At 57.2% G+C, this 14,120-nt stretch overlaps 1 protein-coding gene across 19 annotated transcripts in view; it reads left to right on the forward strand.

Moving 5' to 3' along the window:
• KIF1A (kinesin family member 1A) overlaps positions 1-14,120 on the forward strand; it is a 40,502-nt gene that overhangs the window by 18,693 nt on the left and 7,689 nt on the right. For 4 of the 19 annotated variants that reach the window (XM_071567003.1, XM_071567007.1, XM_071567006.1 and 1 more), the window contains 21 exons: positions 19-125; positions 537-620; positions 740-920; positions 1,002-1,074; positions 1,320-1,413; positions 1,536-1,684; positions 1,838-2,016; positions 2,104-2,241; positions 3,077-3,331; positions 6,494-6,612; positions 6,692-6,777; positions 7,080-7,218; positions 7,381-7,549; positions 7,892-7,982; positions 8,336-8,454; positions 8,633-8,688; positions 9,329-9,437; positions 9,548-9,614; positions 9,704-9,788; positions 10,145-10,250; positions 12,272-12,298. In XM_071567003.1, the coding sequence (XP_071423104.1) occupies positions 19-125; positions 537-620; positions 740-920; positions 1,002-1,074; positions 1,320-1,413; positions 1,536-1,684; positions 1,838-2,016; positions 2,104-2,241; positions 3,077-3,331; positions 6,494-6,612; positions 6,692-6,777; positions 7,080-7,218; positions 7,381-7,549; positions 7,892-7,982; positions 8,336-8,454; positions 8,633-8,688; positions 9,329-9,437; positions 9,548-9,614; positions 9,704-9,788; positions 10,145-10,250; positions 12,272-12,298 (2,433 nt within the window). Of the gene's footprint in view, positions 1-18; positions 126-536; positions 621-739; positions 921-1,001; positions 1,075-1,319; positions 1,414-1,535; positions 1,685-1,837; positions 2,017-2,103; positions 2,242-3,076; positions 3,332-6,493; positions 6,613-6,691; positions 6,778-7,079; positions 7,219-7,380; positions 7,550-7,891; positions 7,983-8,335; positions 8,455-8,632; positions 8,689-9,328; positions 9,438-9,547; positions 9,615-9,703; positions 9,789-10,144; positions 10,251-12,271; positions 12,299-13,732; positions 13,757-14,120 lie in introns of all 19 variants that reach the window. The other 15 variants (XM_071567011.1, XM_071567017.1, XM_071567015.1 and 12 more) reach the window with 5 other exon arrangements.

Raw genomic sequence — 14,120 nt, forward strand, 5'->3', positions numbered from 1 at the left:
GCTGAGTTACCCCCACAGGGTTGGCCGGGAAGATGCTGAGAAGAGGCAGGACATCGTTCTCAGCGGGCACTTCATTAAAGAAGAGCACTGCCTGTTCCGCAGCGACACCAAAACGGGTGGTGAAGGTATTGCTTGTCTGGTGGGACTCCACTGCCCTGGGATCCCTCCCTCTGCATGTCACCAGCACTTGCTGCCAGTTGGGGGTCCTGCCCCTCTCAAATTAGTGCAGCTTTCCTGCATGGCTCTGGCGTCTCTCCATGCTTTCAAAATGAGCTACAGCCCTCGTGGCTGGGAAAGGAGCTTGTGCAAGGCATGTGGGAGCAAAGCAAGGCAGGGAAATCCAGGAGATCCTGGGTGAGCAGTCTGTACATGATTCCCTTGCCCAAGACATGGAGGAGAATCCACCCTCCAAACTAGCAGGAACCTGGGGGTGAAAGGGCTATCGCAGAGGAGGCTGAGGAGGATGGAGTTGCCTTCTGGAGGTTCTTGCTGTCTCACACCTTCACTCCCCTCTCCCCTTTCCACTGTCTCCTTAGTGATAGTGACCCTGGAGCCCTGTGAAGGTGCTGACACCTATGTGAACGGCAAAAAGGTGACAGAGCCCAGCATCCTGCGCTCAGGTGGGTCCCTGGGGCTGGCACACTAGTGCTGCTTCAACCCACCTCCTACCCATGGGGGACCGTGCACTTGTCCCACACTAAACCCACACGTTTCTCCCACAACTCATGCGTGCCTGCAGGAAACCGCATCATCATGGGGAAGAGCCACGTGTTCCGCTTCAACCACCCCGAGCAGGCTCGGCAGGAGCGGGAGCGGACCCCGTGTGCTGAGACCCCCGCAGAGCCCGTGGACTGGGCGTTTGCCCAGAGAGAGCTGCTGGAGAAGCAGGGCATTGACATGAAACAGGAGATGGAGCAGCGGTGAGAGCATGAGCTGGAGTGCTGGGGAGTTGGGTGTCCACCTCCAGATTGGTCATCCTCTCCTTCCCCATTTCCACCTAGGCTCCAGGAGCTGGAGGACCAGTACCGGAGGGAGCGGGAAGAGGCGAACTACCTTCTGGAGCAGCAGAGGCTGGTAGGTGGCCAGGACCTGGCTCCTTCTCAGGCTACCCAGGCATGAGTGAAATCCTGGCAGATGTCTGCATGGGGCGGCTCTGTTCTAAATACAAGGGCAAACCTGTTGTTCTGGAGTTGTCCTCACAAACATGGATGGAGAGGAAGGAGGAGGCTGAGTTCCTGCAAGGGGAAGTAGTATGATGTGGCAGCGTGGAGTAAGGTCACATCAGTGGGTTGCATCACCCCTCCTTTTGCTTCCCCCAGGACTATGAGAGCAAACTGGAGGCTTTACAGAAGCAGATGGACTCTAGATATTACCCTGAGGCAAACGAGGAAGAGGAAGAACCTGAGGATGAGGGTGAGGGCTGTGTACCACTACAAGGTTTTGATGCTCTCTGTGGTAGCACAAAGAGTGGACTGTGGGTTCCCTGGACACCAGTGTCCTGACAGTGCAGTGACTGTCCCTCTCTGTCCCCACAGTGCAATGGACAGAGCGGGAGTTCGAGCTGGCCCTTTGGGCCTTTAGGAAATGGAAGTGGTACCAGTTCACCTCCCTCCGCGACCTGCTCTGGGGCAATGCCATCTTCCTCAAGGAAGCCAATGCCATCAGTGTGGAGCTGAAAAAGAAGGTGCGTGGCTGGGCTCGTCTCTGGCTTGCTGCAACACCCACAGCAGATGCCACAAGAATGGGCAGCTGGGAAGTGAAGGGGGGGTCGCCAGAGACACCACGCAGAACCCTGTGCCCTACCAGATGGCTCACCATCCCCTTTGCCCATCTCCAGGTCCAGTTCCAGTTTGTGCTCCTCACAGACACACTGTACTCTCCTCTGCCTCCTGACCTGCTGCCTCCTGATGCTGCCAAGGACCGTGAGAAGCGACCATTCCCTCGGACCATTGTGGCTGTAGAGGTGCAGGACCAGAAGAATGGGGCAACACATTACTGGACCCTGGAGAAGCTGAGGTGAGCAAGTGATGGCTGTGCCAGGAGGGCTTTGGTGCCCGCAGCCCTTTGTCTGACTGCTGTCATCTCTGTCCTCTCTCCCTGCAGGCAGCGCCTGGACCTGATGCGTGAGATGTACGACCGAGCAGCAGAAGTGCCTTCCAGCGTCATCGAGGACTGTGACAATGTGGTGACTGGTGGAGATCCCTTCTACGACCGCTTCCCCTGGTTCAGGCTGGTGGGCAGGTGAGCGCTTTGGCTCCTTTGAAGTGTGGCTGGGACCCACAGGTGGTCCTGAAGGAGGACACGCCGCCAGCACTGCCCACCACGTGCAGGGCATTCATCCCCCTGTGGGACCCTGGTGCCTGTCTAACCTGCGATGGCTGTGCTCCACGTTGGCTGCCAGGACCCCAAGGGACCCACGAGCTGCTGGCAATGCTTCTGCTGCCTGCCCTGGCCCAGTGGTGGGAGCCATGGGCTCTGGGCTTGGAGGGTGGCAGGGGTCGTGGCTGTTTAGCAGGCTGGGAGCCCATGCCATTGTGACCTCCACCCCAGTGGGCACACGTCCCTGTGCACACACTGGTGTCTGAGCATCTGTCTGTACAGTATGTGCTGTGTGTCTCCTTGCACTTCCCACATGATGGTTGAAAGGGTGCAGTGCCAGCAATGAAGATGGGCCACCCCAAAAAAGGGGTCTTCTCCAGCGGGCAGGGGGATCAGGGGGCTGAGCTGCATGGCCTGGAGGTGTTCTCCCGTGCCGCAGCACATGGAGAGATTCCCTCCAGCAGCTGGGGGGGGTGGCGAGCCTTGTGCCACCCGCTCTGTCCCTGCGTTTCCTGCAAAGCCAGCGAGGGCAGTCCCCAGCACTCACACTGATTCCTTGGGTTGTTTTTTCTCCAGCCATTGGTGGCTTTAGAGATGCACCAGATGGGCAGGTCTTTGTTCCCTGTGTCCCTTGATTTAAGCAGACTAAAAACCCACCCCAAAACCCAACCAAGAAAAAAAAAAAGCAAGATTCCTGTTCTTTCTGTTTGGAACAGCTGGTGTTAACCTGTCTTCTATCTTGTTGTACTAACCTTAGTTCAGATATCTCTGGCTGCAACAGCTCTCCTCTTTTCAACACATGCATGAGCGAGCGCATGGCTGATCTCACCCCCTCCCCTACCTTCTCGAACCCCGACTCCGACATCACCGAGCCTGCTGACGAGCAGCACCAGGGGCAGGAGGAGGAGGAGGAGGAGGAGGACCTGGAGGAAGACATCTTTCCGGAGTGCCCGCTGTGTGATGGCCGGGATCCGTTTTACGACCGCTTCCCCCTGTTCAGTTTAGTAGGAAGGTTGGTGAGGTTTTAGGAGAGCATGCCGGGAAGGACCTAGCTCTTTCGAATGAGGGAACTGCTTTTGGACACGACTCCCACCTCCGGGGCGTCCCGGAGGTGCAGGGGGTGGCTGGCTGGAATTGCCACCAAGCCTGGGCACCTGGCGGGGTGATGAGGTGCCCGATGAGGTAGGGCTGTGAGGAGTACAGCATGGCGAGGGATGGTAAGACAAGGTGGGTGACACCTGCCTTTAGGCAGGTCCCTCTTTGGGGAGCCCCTGAGAAGGGGAGCTCTGCTGCAGCTCCATCACTGTAGGAGCTGGTGGAGCTGCATGGGCGTCTTGGTCCTGGGTGTTTCTGTCCCAGGGAGGGCCACCTCCCGCCTGGCTCGGGGTGACCCTGCAGTGCCACTTCCTTGGGATATGCAGTCACTTCAAAACCCTGTGTGCCCTTGGCTCTGGCTTGGTCATCCCAGCTGCACTGGTCAGCGTGAACCCCCTAAATGTGAAGGCTTGGATGTCCCCAGGCAGTTGAGGGAATGAAGCTGAGGTGGATGAGCAGAGAGCAGAGAGGGTGCAGGAGGGAGTACCAAAAGTGACACTTGCTCTTGCCACTTGTACCCAGGGCTTAGCTTGGGGCCATACTTGCCAACTAGGCACAGGGGATGCCCAGGGAGGTCATGGGGACCTGGGTGCAGACTCCAACTCTTCTTCGGGTCCAGCCAATGACAAGAGCTTTGATTCCTCATACCTGTTGGTTGGGAGACCCCATTGGGCTCCATCAGTTTTGGCCTGGAGAAGCTCACCAGCTGCCCTGAAACTGGTTGTGCCAACAAAACCAGGAGCCATCTGCCCATCTCCAGAATGGGATGTGGTGCTGTGAGCTGTCTGGGGTTTTTCCAAGGGAGTGTGTGCCAGGAGCTGGTCCCAGAGCCTCTCTCCTAGTCTGGGGCTCCCTGAGTGGGATAAGCTGGAGCTCCTCTTCCTCAGTGTGCCAGAGCCAGGTGGTGTGGTGGGAAGGAGGGACTAGAGCAGGCAGAGAGGGTGGAGGTGGGGTAAGAGTCCTGCAGCCTCAGACCGAAAGAGCTGGGTTCTTCCCCTTTTCTTTTCTTTTTTCCTTTTTTCCTTATTAAAAAATACTCAAAACAACCCCAAAACTGTCAGGGGCACCTCAAAAACTAAACGAGGCCCTGTGGCAGCAGCCCCACTCTGTGCCGGGGGCATGTTCCCCAGAGCTCAGCACCTTCCAACTTCTTTTGAGTCTGCCCTGGGTTTGGCTCCCCGCGCAGCAGATCCGCTGGCCACATTTCTTGTGAAGTGTGCTTGGATTGGTTTATGATTGGATCCTTGTCTTTGATTTTTTCCCTTTCTTTTTTTTAATTCTATTTTTTTTTCATTTTTATTATTTTAAGGGGTTTTTTATTAATTTTTTAGCTGATGGCTCTATCTCTTCAAAGCTTTAGCAAAAATTGGAGTTATTTCACTTTTATCTTCCTTTGAAAAGGCTTTTCTTTGGTCTAAGCATGCCATCTTTGCACCTCACCAATCTTGTGGTTAGTGTCCCTGCCCTTCCTCCTCTAGTGAAACACTTGTCCCCCTCCTCCCTGCCTGCCCCACTTCCCTCCCACTTTTCCCTGCCCTCTCCACCCCTTGGCTTCCACACCAACTGCCCTGTGATTTCGGGTGGGCAGCCAAACACAGATCCCTGTGCTTCTGAGAGCTTCCCTAGGCATGTGGTCCCACCAGGAAGCCCTGGCACGGTCCAGCCACTTGTCCCTGGTAGCATCTGAGAAGAGATGTGGTGAGATGGGCCCATCAGGAGACATTCATTTGGCATCACCTGCTTCCACAACTGAAGACCTTGGAGACGCTTTGGGTGGAAAAATCCTCAAGCAGCAGTTGGAGGTCAATGGGAGTCATCAGAACAGGGGGAACCTCTGAACTTTGGGGATTCTGGGTTACTGTTGAATATCTGAGAAGATTCCTGTGAGGTTGGGATGCCCTGAGCACCACTGCTGGCCACCTGGAGTTGGAAGCATCCTGAAGCAGAGGTGTCCTGGCCAGCCCCAACACCATCCCACTCCACAACACCCAACAACACTGCGTGTCAAGACACTAGGGGGTGCCCCAGGGGGAGGTGCTGGGCACCTCACACTCCCTCTTGCTGGGAATGGTGCTGCTAGTTTGCACCTCTCAGAAGGGGGCTCAGTGCCAAAGGTGACTTGTCACTGCAGAGGGTATGGCATGCCACCACGGCCAGAGCCAAAGAACCATTGGACAGCTGGCAGTGAGGTGGAAGGAAGCAGCAAGAGGACTCAAAATGCTTGAGAAACAGGGAGCTGTGGCCTGGCAGGAGATGCTGGCAGAGACATGCTGCAGCCATCATTTTGGACCCTAGCACCTCTCGGGGGTAGCACTGTTGACCTGGCTGCTGTGGAGGACGGCAGGGATGCTGTCCATCCCTGTGACATGCTGGCAGGTGGTCCAGGACCCCGAAGCCAAGTGTGTGAAGGGATGGGGAGAGGGAACACAGGCCAGCCAACTGCCAGTCACTCCATGCAGCCTCCTTCCCAATGGTCCTGTGACACTGTGAGCAGAGGCAGGACTGGGAACCTCCGGCAGGTTCATCTCTGAAGGCAGAAGCCTCTGTCAAGAACTCCTCCACTCACCTCCTTTGCTCCTGACAGCCTCCATCTCCCTCATCACCCACCCTTCCCACTGCCTTGTCCCTGTCCTCCCCACAGTGACTCTGCAGCCTCCCCATAGTTGTGTTGCAGCACCTCCTGCCCAAGTCCTCCAGCTCTCCACCACAGAGAAGGTCCTCTTGCCCTGCAACTTCATGGTGGCACCACAGTGCAGTCCCCTCCACTCCTGCCTGCCACGAAGGTGACAGACAGAGAGGTCTGCAAGTGCAGTGTGCTCTGTGGTGCTGCCTGCGGCATGTGCCGCCCTCCTGCCCCCCTCCCGCCCGCGGCACGCTGCCTGCCCGCTGCCCCCACCCCCTCGCCTGGCCCTGGCTGCCTTCTCTTTAGTTTTGCTTTGCAGCACCGCGGTTGCGCCCTGAACGGTGACCTGGGATCCCGGCCGCTGCCGGCTACGCCAGCCGTGCCTGGAGACCTGCGGGTGGGAGCAGTGACCATTCTCCCCCCTTGTTGTGTGTCCCCCCCCTCCTTCTCTGGCAGGGCCTTCGTCTACCTGAGCAACCTCCTCTACCCTGTGCCGCTGGTGCACCGCGTGGCCATTGTCAGTGAGAAGGGTGAGGTGAAGGGCTTCCTGCGTGTGGCTGTTCAGGCCATCTCAGGTAGGAGGTGACCCTCCCAAAATGTGTCCCTTGCATCCCCTGCACCCCCCATGCTGGCTCACCCCCATCCCTCCACCAGCGGATGAAGAAGCCCCTGACTATGGCTCTGGTGTGCGGCAATCAGGGACAGCCAAGATCTCCTTTGATGACCAGCACTTTGAGAAGGTACAGCAGGACCAGCTCTCAGTGGGTGCCCAGGGACCCCAGACCCCTGCCTGCCACCACAATGCTTCCCACAGGGACCCCCAGAATCTTACAGGTGCAGGCATCATAGGAAAGGGACCATCAGGGTGACCACAGACTTTAAGCACCCACCTATGCACCCCACACTCGCCTGTGTTCAGGGGGGACTGCCATGGGATGGGAAGGGAAAGCTGGAGGCACCCTGGTGCTTGGGTCACTGGCAGTAGTGCAAGCAGGACCACCTCAGGGACCACCAGCATCCCTGAGCCCCTCTTTTGGCATAGTTCCAGTCAGAGTCGTGCCCATCTGTGGGGATGTCTCGCTCGGGGACCTCTCAGGAGGAGCTGCGCATTGTGGAAGGTCAAGGACAGGTCAGCGACTTGGGTCCCTCTGCTGATGAAGTCAACAACAACACCTGTGCAGGTGAGGTGGTGTGACAAGAAGTTTGGGAGCAGTCCCATGCCCCAGAACTCAGCCCCTTGCACCCGCCCCAGCATCAACAGCCCACTTGCCCCAGTGTGAGGCTGTTGCCAGACACCAAGCGGGTGACACCCTGCCTTGCTAAGGGCCTCCTCCTCCCTGCAGTGACCCCAGAGGACCTTCTCCTGGACAGCCCAGAGAAGCCTGTGCCAGACGGGCCACTGGAGGTGGCTCTGGACCACCTGAAGCTGGGCAGCATCTTCACTTTCCGTGTGACAGTCCTGCAAGCCTCCAGCATCTCTGCAGAATACGCAGACATCTTCTGCCAATTCAAGTAAGACTCCAGTGCCTCCCAGCCCTGCATCTCCCACAATGTTCCAGCCATCGCTTGGGAGGTGGGGGTGAATGTCAGGAAGCCCTGTCCCCCCACCTCTGAGCCCTTTGTGGACAGGAAGGCAAAACCAAGGGCTATGAAATGTGCCAGTGCCCTTGTTTGGTTGCTGGCAAAAGGCAGAGAGAGATTCCCGTTAGCTTCAGGGAGTTCTGTAGCAGCCAAGAGTGAGGGCAGCAGCCCCAGGAGGAGTGGACTCTTGTCCTGGTCTCTGCCTTCACTCCCCTCCCTGCTCTGGCACGTCCCCATCCCCCAGCCAACAAACCACCTTCCTTTCCTCCGCAGCTTCATCCATCGCCACGACGAGGCCTTTTCGACAGAACCCTTGAAGAACACAGGACGAGGACCACCACTGGGCTTCTATCATGTCCAAAATGTGTGTAGCTCTTCCCTTCCACACCTTCTCCTCTGTGGCTGCTGAGGTCTCTTTAGTGCCATTGGCTGGATGAGCAGGTTCCTCCTGATTTTCCCAGCCCTTCACAGCCACCCAGCTAAGCCAACCTTAGACATGGTGGGCGTGCAAGGGAGAGGCAAAAAGCCACTGCTGTCCACTCAGAAAGGCTGGGATTTCACAGCAGTGGTCTTGGTGGGGAGAGCATCCCTCAATGGAGGGAGGAATGGATGAGGGATGCAGGGGACCGACAGGCGTGCACCCTCCCAAGGGTGCTGTTTCTGGCTCTATCCCCTTTCCCAGCTAAACTCTGCCACCGACGGCTCTTTCTCTTCTAGATCGCTGTGGAGGTGACCAAATCCTTCATCGAATACATCAAGAGCCAGCCAATTGTCTTTGAGGTGTTTGGCCACTACCAGCAGCACCCCTTCCCGCCCCTCTGCAAGGACGTCCTGAGGTGGGCACACCTGGGCCAGCCCTAGCCCCTGACTGCCCCAGGGGCTGCAGGTGCAGTGGGCTGCATGGGGACTCCAGAAAGGGGGCAGGGGGTGGAAGGATGTCCCTGAGGCACAGGCAGGGCTGGCCAGGTTTGGGGATCCCTGGGGATGCTTTAACCAAGCCAGTTCTATCTGCAGCCCGCTGAGGCCGTCCCGACGCCACTTCCCCCGTGTGATGCCGCTCTCCAAACCAGGTAGGGAACCTGGCCTCCTACTCCTTTGCCCACCCACCCATAGTTTGCATGCTGTGTGCAGAGTCCCCTTCCCTAGAAGGGACCAGTTAGGACCACAGGAGTACCAGAAACTTCCGTGGGCCAGAGCACCCAAAAGCCCTACACACTCATTTCTGCCATACTCAGCAGATGCAGGGAGAAAGCTCTTTGTCCTGGGTTGCTTAGATGTCCACCCAGCCCCACCGTCCCATAGGGGTGTCAGAGTCCCCCCTGTACACTGGCTGCTGAGACCCCAGTTGTGGGTGTATGGCTGTGCAGTCACCACACCAGCACTAGGGGAGCCTCCCTCTGGTTGTCCCCAGGCAGTCCCCAGAGCAGCACTGGGTGGCTTGGGTTGTGTTTGTGCCAAGGCTGCAGGTGCATGGTGTGCATCCTGGGGATGGGTGAGGCCAGCCTCATGCTGACACCCTTGCTGCCCCATGTTGGGCAAGGGAGAAGGCATGACAGTGATCAGCAAGGTCCCTGGGATGAGGCTTTTGTTGCACCTCTGCATGTGTTCCCACAGTCCCTGCCTGCTCTGCCCTTTCTCAGCCATCATGTGCCTCACTCCAAATGCCAGTAGCAGGCTCAACCTCTTAGCTGTCTTTCCAACCCACTGCAGTGCCTGCAACGAAGCTGAGCACCATGACTCGGCCCAGTGTTGGCCCCTGCCAGTGCAAGTATGACCTGATGGTCTTCTTTGAGATTTGTGAGCTGGAGGCCAATGGCGAGTAAGTCTTGCTGGGAAGGGCAGAAGAGGGAGGCAATGGAATTTGCCCAGTGTTCAGCACCTCTGGGCAGGCTGGCAAGGACTCTGTGTCACACCACAATCCTCTTCCAGCTACATCCCTGCTGTCGTGGACCACCGTGGAGGCATGCCATGCCACGGGACCTTCCTCCTCCACCAGGTACTCTCTGCCCAGGGTGCTGTCCTTGCTCTGACTCCTGCTGGGGCCTGCATTAACCACTGTTCCTTCCTTGGCCTTGTGGATCTCAGGGCATCCAGAGGAGAATCACTGTCACCTTGGTGCATGAAACTGGCAGCCTCATCCGCTGGAAGGAAGTGCGGGAGCTGGTTGTGGGTAAGCCAAGCAAGCCTCCATCCCCACCAAGCTGCTCCTAGGCATCCTCTTGGGCTATTTCACTTTCCCATGTTCCCACATTCCCATGTGGGGCTTTGTAGCCCATCTCCCCTCCTGCCCTGCAACAGCAAAGTGGCAGCTGCCTGGCAGGTGACACCAGGACACTGCATGGGCAGGACACCTCAGCCCCTGCCACTGTGTCCAGAAGCTGGACCGGGATCTCCAGTGCTGAATGGCCAAGTGCTGGGCAGCTGCTGTCTCTGATAGGGAATGCTGCAGGCAGGCAGTCTTCTCCTGCCTTCATGGGGACCCTCACTGTCTGTCATCTGAGAGGTGTCCCTATGCTGTGTTTGCAGGTCGAATTCGGAACACTCCAGAAGCAGACGAGTCACTCATTGACCCCAACATCCTGTCCCTGAACATCCTCTCCTCTGGGTATATCCATCCCTCCCAGGATGACCGGTATGTGATCGTTTTTTCCTTGCTCTTCCCATGCTGTGGTGAGCGATGGAGGGGGATGAGTAGCAGTCCCTCTCTCTCCTGGAAGGCTCTTGGCTCCTCCACAGGGTCCTGCTGACCCATTGCTGCCTTGAGGGAGGGCTTTTCTGGAGCTGCAGAGGGTCTTGGTGTTCAGGGCTGCCAGCCCCCTTCCTCCTCCTCCCTACGGACCACTGTGCTGGGGAGGGCACTACAGGGAATTTGTGTGTGGGTCCTGCTCTCTGATACCAGCTGTGACTGCCTGGCACAGACAGCCAGTCAGTGTCCACACTGGGAGGATGTCCCAACTCCAGGGCTGGAGAGGACCTGCCACAAAGGTTATTTGTCCTGTGTCCCAGCAAACTTGCTGGAAAGGCCCCTTGATGCCCATGGCAGATCCTTGTCTGTGTGGAAGTGATGCTGGAAAGCTATTCCCATCAGTGTGGGTGAATTTGGGAATGCTCTCCCCTTCCTGCCTGTCCCAGGAGGCTGTATCATAGAATCATAGAACCACAGAGTAGTTTGGGTTGAAAGAGACCTTGAAGATCATCTTGTTCCAGACCCCCTGCTACAGGCAGGGACACCTTCCACTAGACCAGGTTGGTTAGAGGTGTCCCCACTGCAGGGTTGGCAGGGTGTGAAAGCAGCGGGACTGGAAGATTCTTATCTCTCAGATCTCCGTGGCTGGGTCCTTTTGTGGCATGGGGAGCAGTGGGTGCAGAGGGCAGAGCTCTCCTCTGCACCAGGGCTACTGGTGAAACTCAGGACTGATGGGGGTCTCTGTCCAGAATGTGTGGTTGTGGCAGCTGCAATAAAACAGGGGTGGTCGCTGCCAGCACCAGGAGCATCAGGACTGGTCCTTGGCTGTGCACATTGCAGTTGCTGGTGTAGGAACATCCTCGTGAGGAATGGGGACCACTTCTTCCCTCGTTTTCTTTGTGGTCACCAGTGCCCCAAGGAGGCCAGTCCCAAGGTACCGTGTTTTTGGGGAGAATGAGGGTCTGGATGGGAGGTGCTATCCTGGGCACTCTCAGGGTAGCTCCTGGACATGGCTGAGTGACCCACGCGGAGTACCTGGGCAGCAGAGCTGAGTCATAGGGTCAGTGTGTGTGCAAGTGTCTGACCAGGAGACTTTATCACAGCCTTGAGGATAGACAGGGATGGTCAGGAGAGGAGGGCCTGAACCAGTGGAGCAATGGTGGGGTTTTTGCTGGAAGCTGGGTGGCTGTGGCAGCAATGGGCTCTTGGGGCTGCACTGTTTTTTGTCAGCTCCTGATCTGGCCAGTTGGTTCCAGATGCAGCCAGATGGGATTTTCGGTATGTCTAGGGTAGCCTGGCAGGAGCGACGTGCCTCCTGCTCTGCCTTCCACCCCACAGGTCCTGCAGGAGAAGGAGACAGAGCTCGGGCTGAGGGGGCGCTTGGAGTGTGGAGAGGAGCATGGAGATGGGGGGCTTGGATTTTGCATCTGCACGCTCAGAGAGTCTGTGCCTCAGGGTCAGCCCCAATTTGGGGGTACAGGCTGGCGTGTACACCATATCCGTCCCATATCCATCCCATGGCGCCCTTGCCCATGGTTGGGCAGGGGCAGGAGGGTGCAGCCAGGGCACAAGCCGCAGTGCCCCCCTCTTCCACCCCACATGCAGATATGCATGCTTCGCCCTGCAGCTGTGAGGACAGGCAGAAGGAAGGCAGCAGGCAGAGACAGTGCCCACTTGACCCTCCTCCCAGCCGCTTGCGCTCCCTGCTTTGCTGCCTTGTGCCACAGAGCCTGCATCGCCTGGAGCAGCTCTAGCTCCCCCTCTGCTGCCTCCCCAGCCCCCTGGAGCCACTCAGAAGGAGGCTGGGGGAGTGGTCCAGCTCTCTCCCCAGCACTCATCCATTCCTGCATCAAGCGCCCAGAGAGGAGGTGCGAGGGGGCAGTGCCTGGTGCCCCACCTCGCTTTCCTCAGCTGCTGCTACCCATCCAAGCCCACACTAACCATGTGATTGTTTTGTGTTTTTGCAGGCAGTTTCTTGATTCGGATATGCCTAGGTATTATTTGTTTCCATTGGGTTTTTTTCCACCCCCTCTTCTTCTCTCCTTTCTTTCTTTCTTTCTTTCTACCCCCTTGCCTCAACATGCTCACTTCTGCCAGAGGCAGCACTTGGACATTCAGCCCTTCATCCCTCCACGTGCCCCATCCCTCCTCCCTCCTGCCCTGGCACCTCTCGCTCACTTGGCCCCTTTTGCTGTTTGTTTGGGCCACGCTCTGGCTGGCTGCCGCTCCCCCTCGCACGCCTGCATCCCCATTGCCTGTTTTTGGTTTTATTCTTGCTTTTCAACTTTGCTACTCTCCCATCTCTCTGGCATATGACATCAAGCGTGCCAGACACTTGTTGTCTCCTGCCCCAGCCCCAGTTTGGCCCTGATGCCACTTGGAGTAGCTGCAGGGCTGGTGTGGACAGTGGAAGTTTTGGGGCATGTCCTGCCATCTCCCAGGCACTTGGTGACGATGGCAGTTGGTGTGGCAGTGACTGGCCACCCCCTGCACGGTTGTTCTGTGGGTGTAGGTGTGGCATACAGGTAGTGTGTGTCTGTACACAGGTGTGACAGTGGATGTGCACACCCATGCTATGGCACAGACTGTTGTACACCTGTATAAAGGGGGAGCAGCTGTTCTGGGACTGCAGACTTTAACTGGGACTGCTGGGAGAGCCTGGCTTGTGGCGTGTGGGTGAGAGAGCTGGGGATGTGCCACCAGCTTTTGGATGAAGAGCATTGCCAAGGGTCCAGAGCAGGAGGTGTCTCACCATTGTGCCCCATGGCAGAAGAGGAGGATATGTCTGGGAGACAAGGGATGGGATGCCCTGAGCTCTGGTGTGCTCCATAACTTTGTGCCTGGGTGGCTGTCCTCCTTACAGTAACTCAGGGCTGGTCCTGCTCAGAGATGTGGAAGGGCAGAGCTGTCCCTCCAGCAGCACCTTATCCCCTCCCAGGGTGCAGGGGGATGAATACAGCACGGATCCAGCCCCGCCACTGCAGGAGAGGTTGCCCATGGTCTTTCAGCACAGTGATGGTCTCCCTGTGGAGCAAGGGATGGGCCAATAAAACATCTCTTGTGTGGGTGGTGGTGGGATGGCTATTCCTCCACAACAGGCACTGTCCCAGGGGATTGTGCTGGGTGGGAGCATTTTGCTCTGTGATGGCATGAGCATGGTTAAGGGCATAGGGAGTACATGTGCTTGCTTCCCAGCTGCTGGACCATGAGGAAGGTGAGAGGCTGAGGGTTTCTGCCCAGGTGGGTAAGGCTCTGTCTGCCCTCGCTGAGCTCCTTTTGGGTTCCCATCTGGGGTCCAGCTAGGCAGGAGCTTCCTTGGCCACTGTGCTAATATGGGTTGGGTCCCTTCAAAAGGGGCTCTTCTGACCTGTCATTTTTCTGTGTGTGTATGTGTGTGTGTTTGTCCTTGGGTTGCCTTCCACTTATAGCATTTCGCTGGGAAATGACACTAGGTATTTCACGTGCACCTGCTTGGTCTGGTCCCTCCTGCTTTTTTCTCTTTCCCCTTTGCCTCCTCCCTTTGCGTTTTGCTCTTTCTCCCCTCCCTTGAGGTTCCTCTTTTCCTCCTCCTCCTTGGGGAGTGCTCTCTTCTCAAGTGACCTGTGTCTGCAAAGCAATTCTTCACCTTGGCTGTCTCATGCCAGGGAGTTTTATGTACTTTATACACCTTCTGAAGGCGTCACTCTCCCTCTTCTTCCAATGTGAGGGAAATTACAGTTAAGAACCTCTCCCTGCTCCCGCTGGCTGCCCCAGCTGTTGTTAAAATTGCTCCTCAGCCACCTAGATGCTGCTTCGGGGATGTGCTGAAGTGAGACA

This window comes from Pithys albifrons, chromosome 11 (genome assembly GCF_047495875.1).
Source record: "Pithys albifrons albifrons isolate INPA30051 chromosome 11, PitAlb_v1, whole genome shotgun sequence".
Classification (NCBI taxonomy): Eukaryota; Metazoa; Chordata; class Aves; order Passeriformes; family Thamnophilidae; genus Pithys; species Pithys albifrons.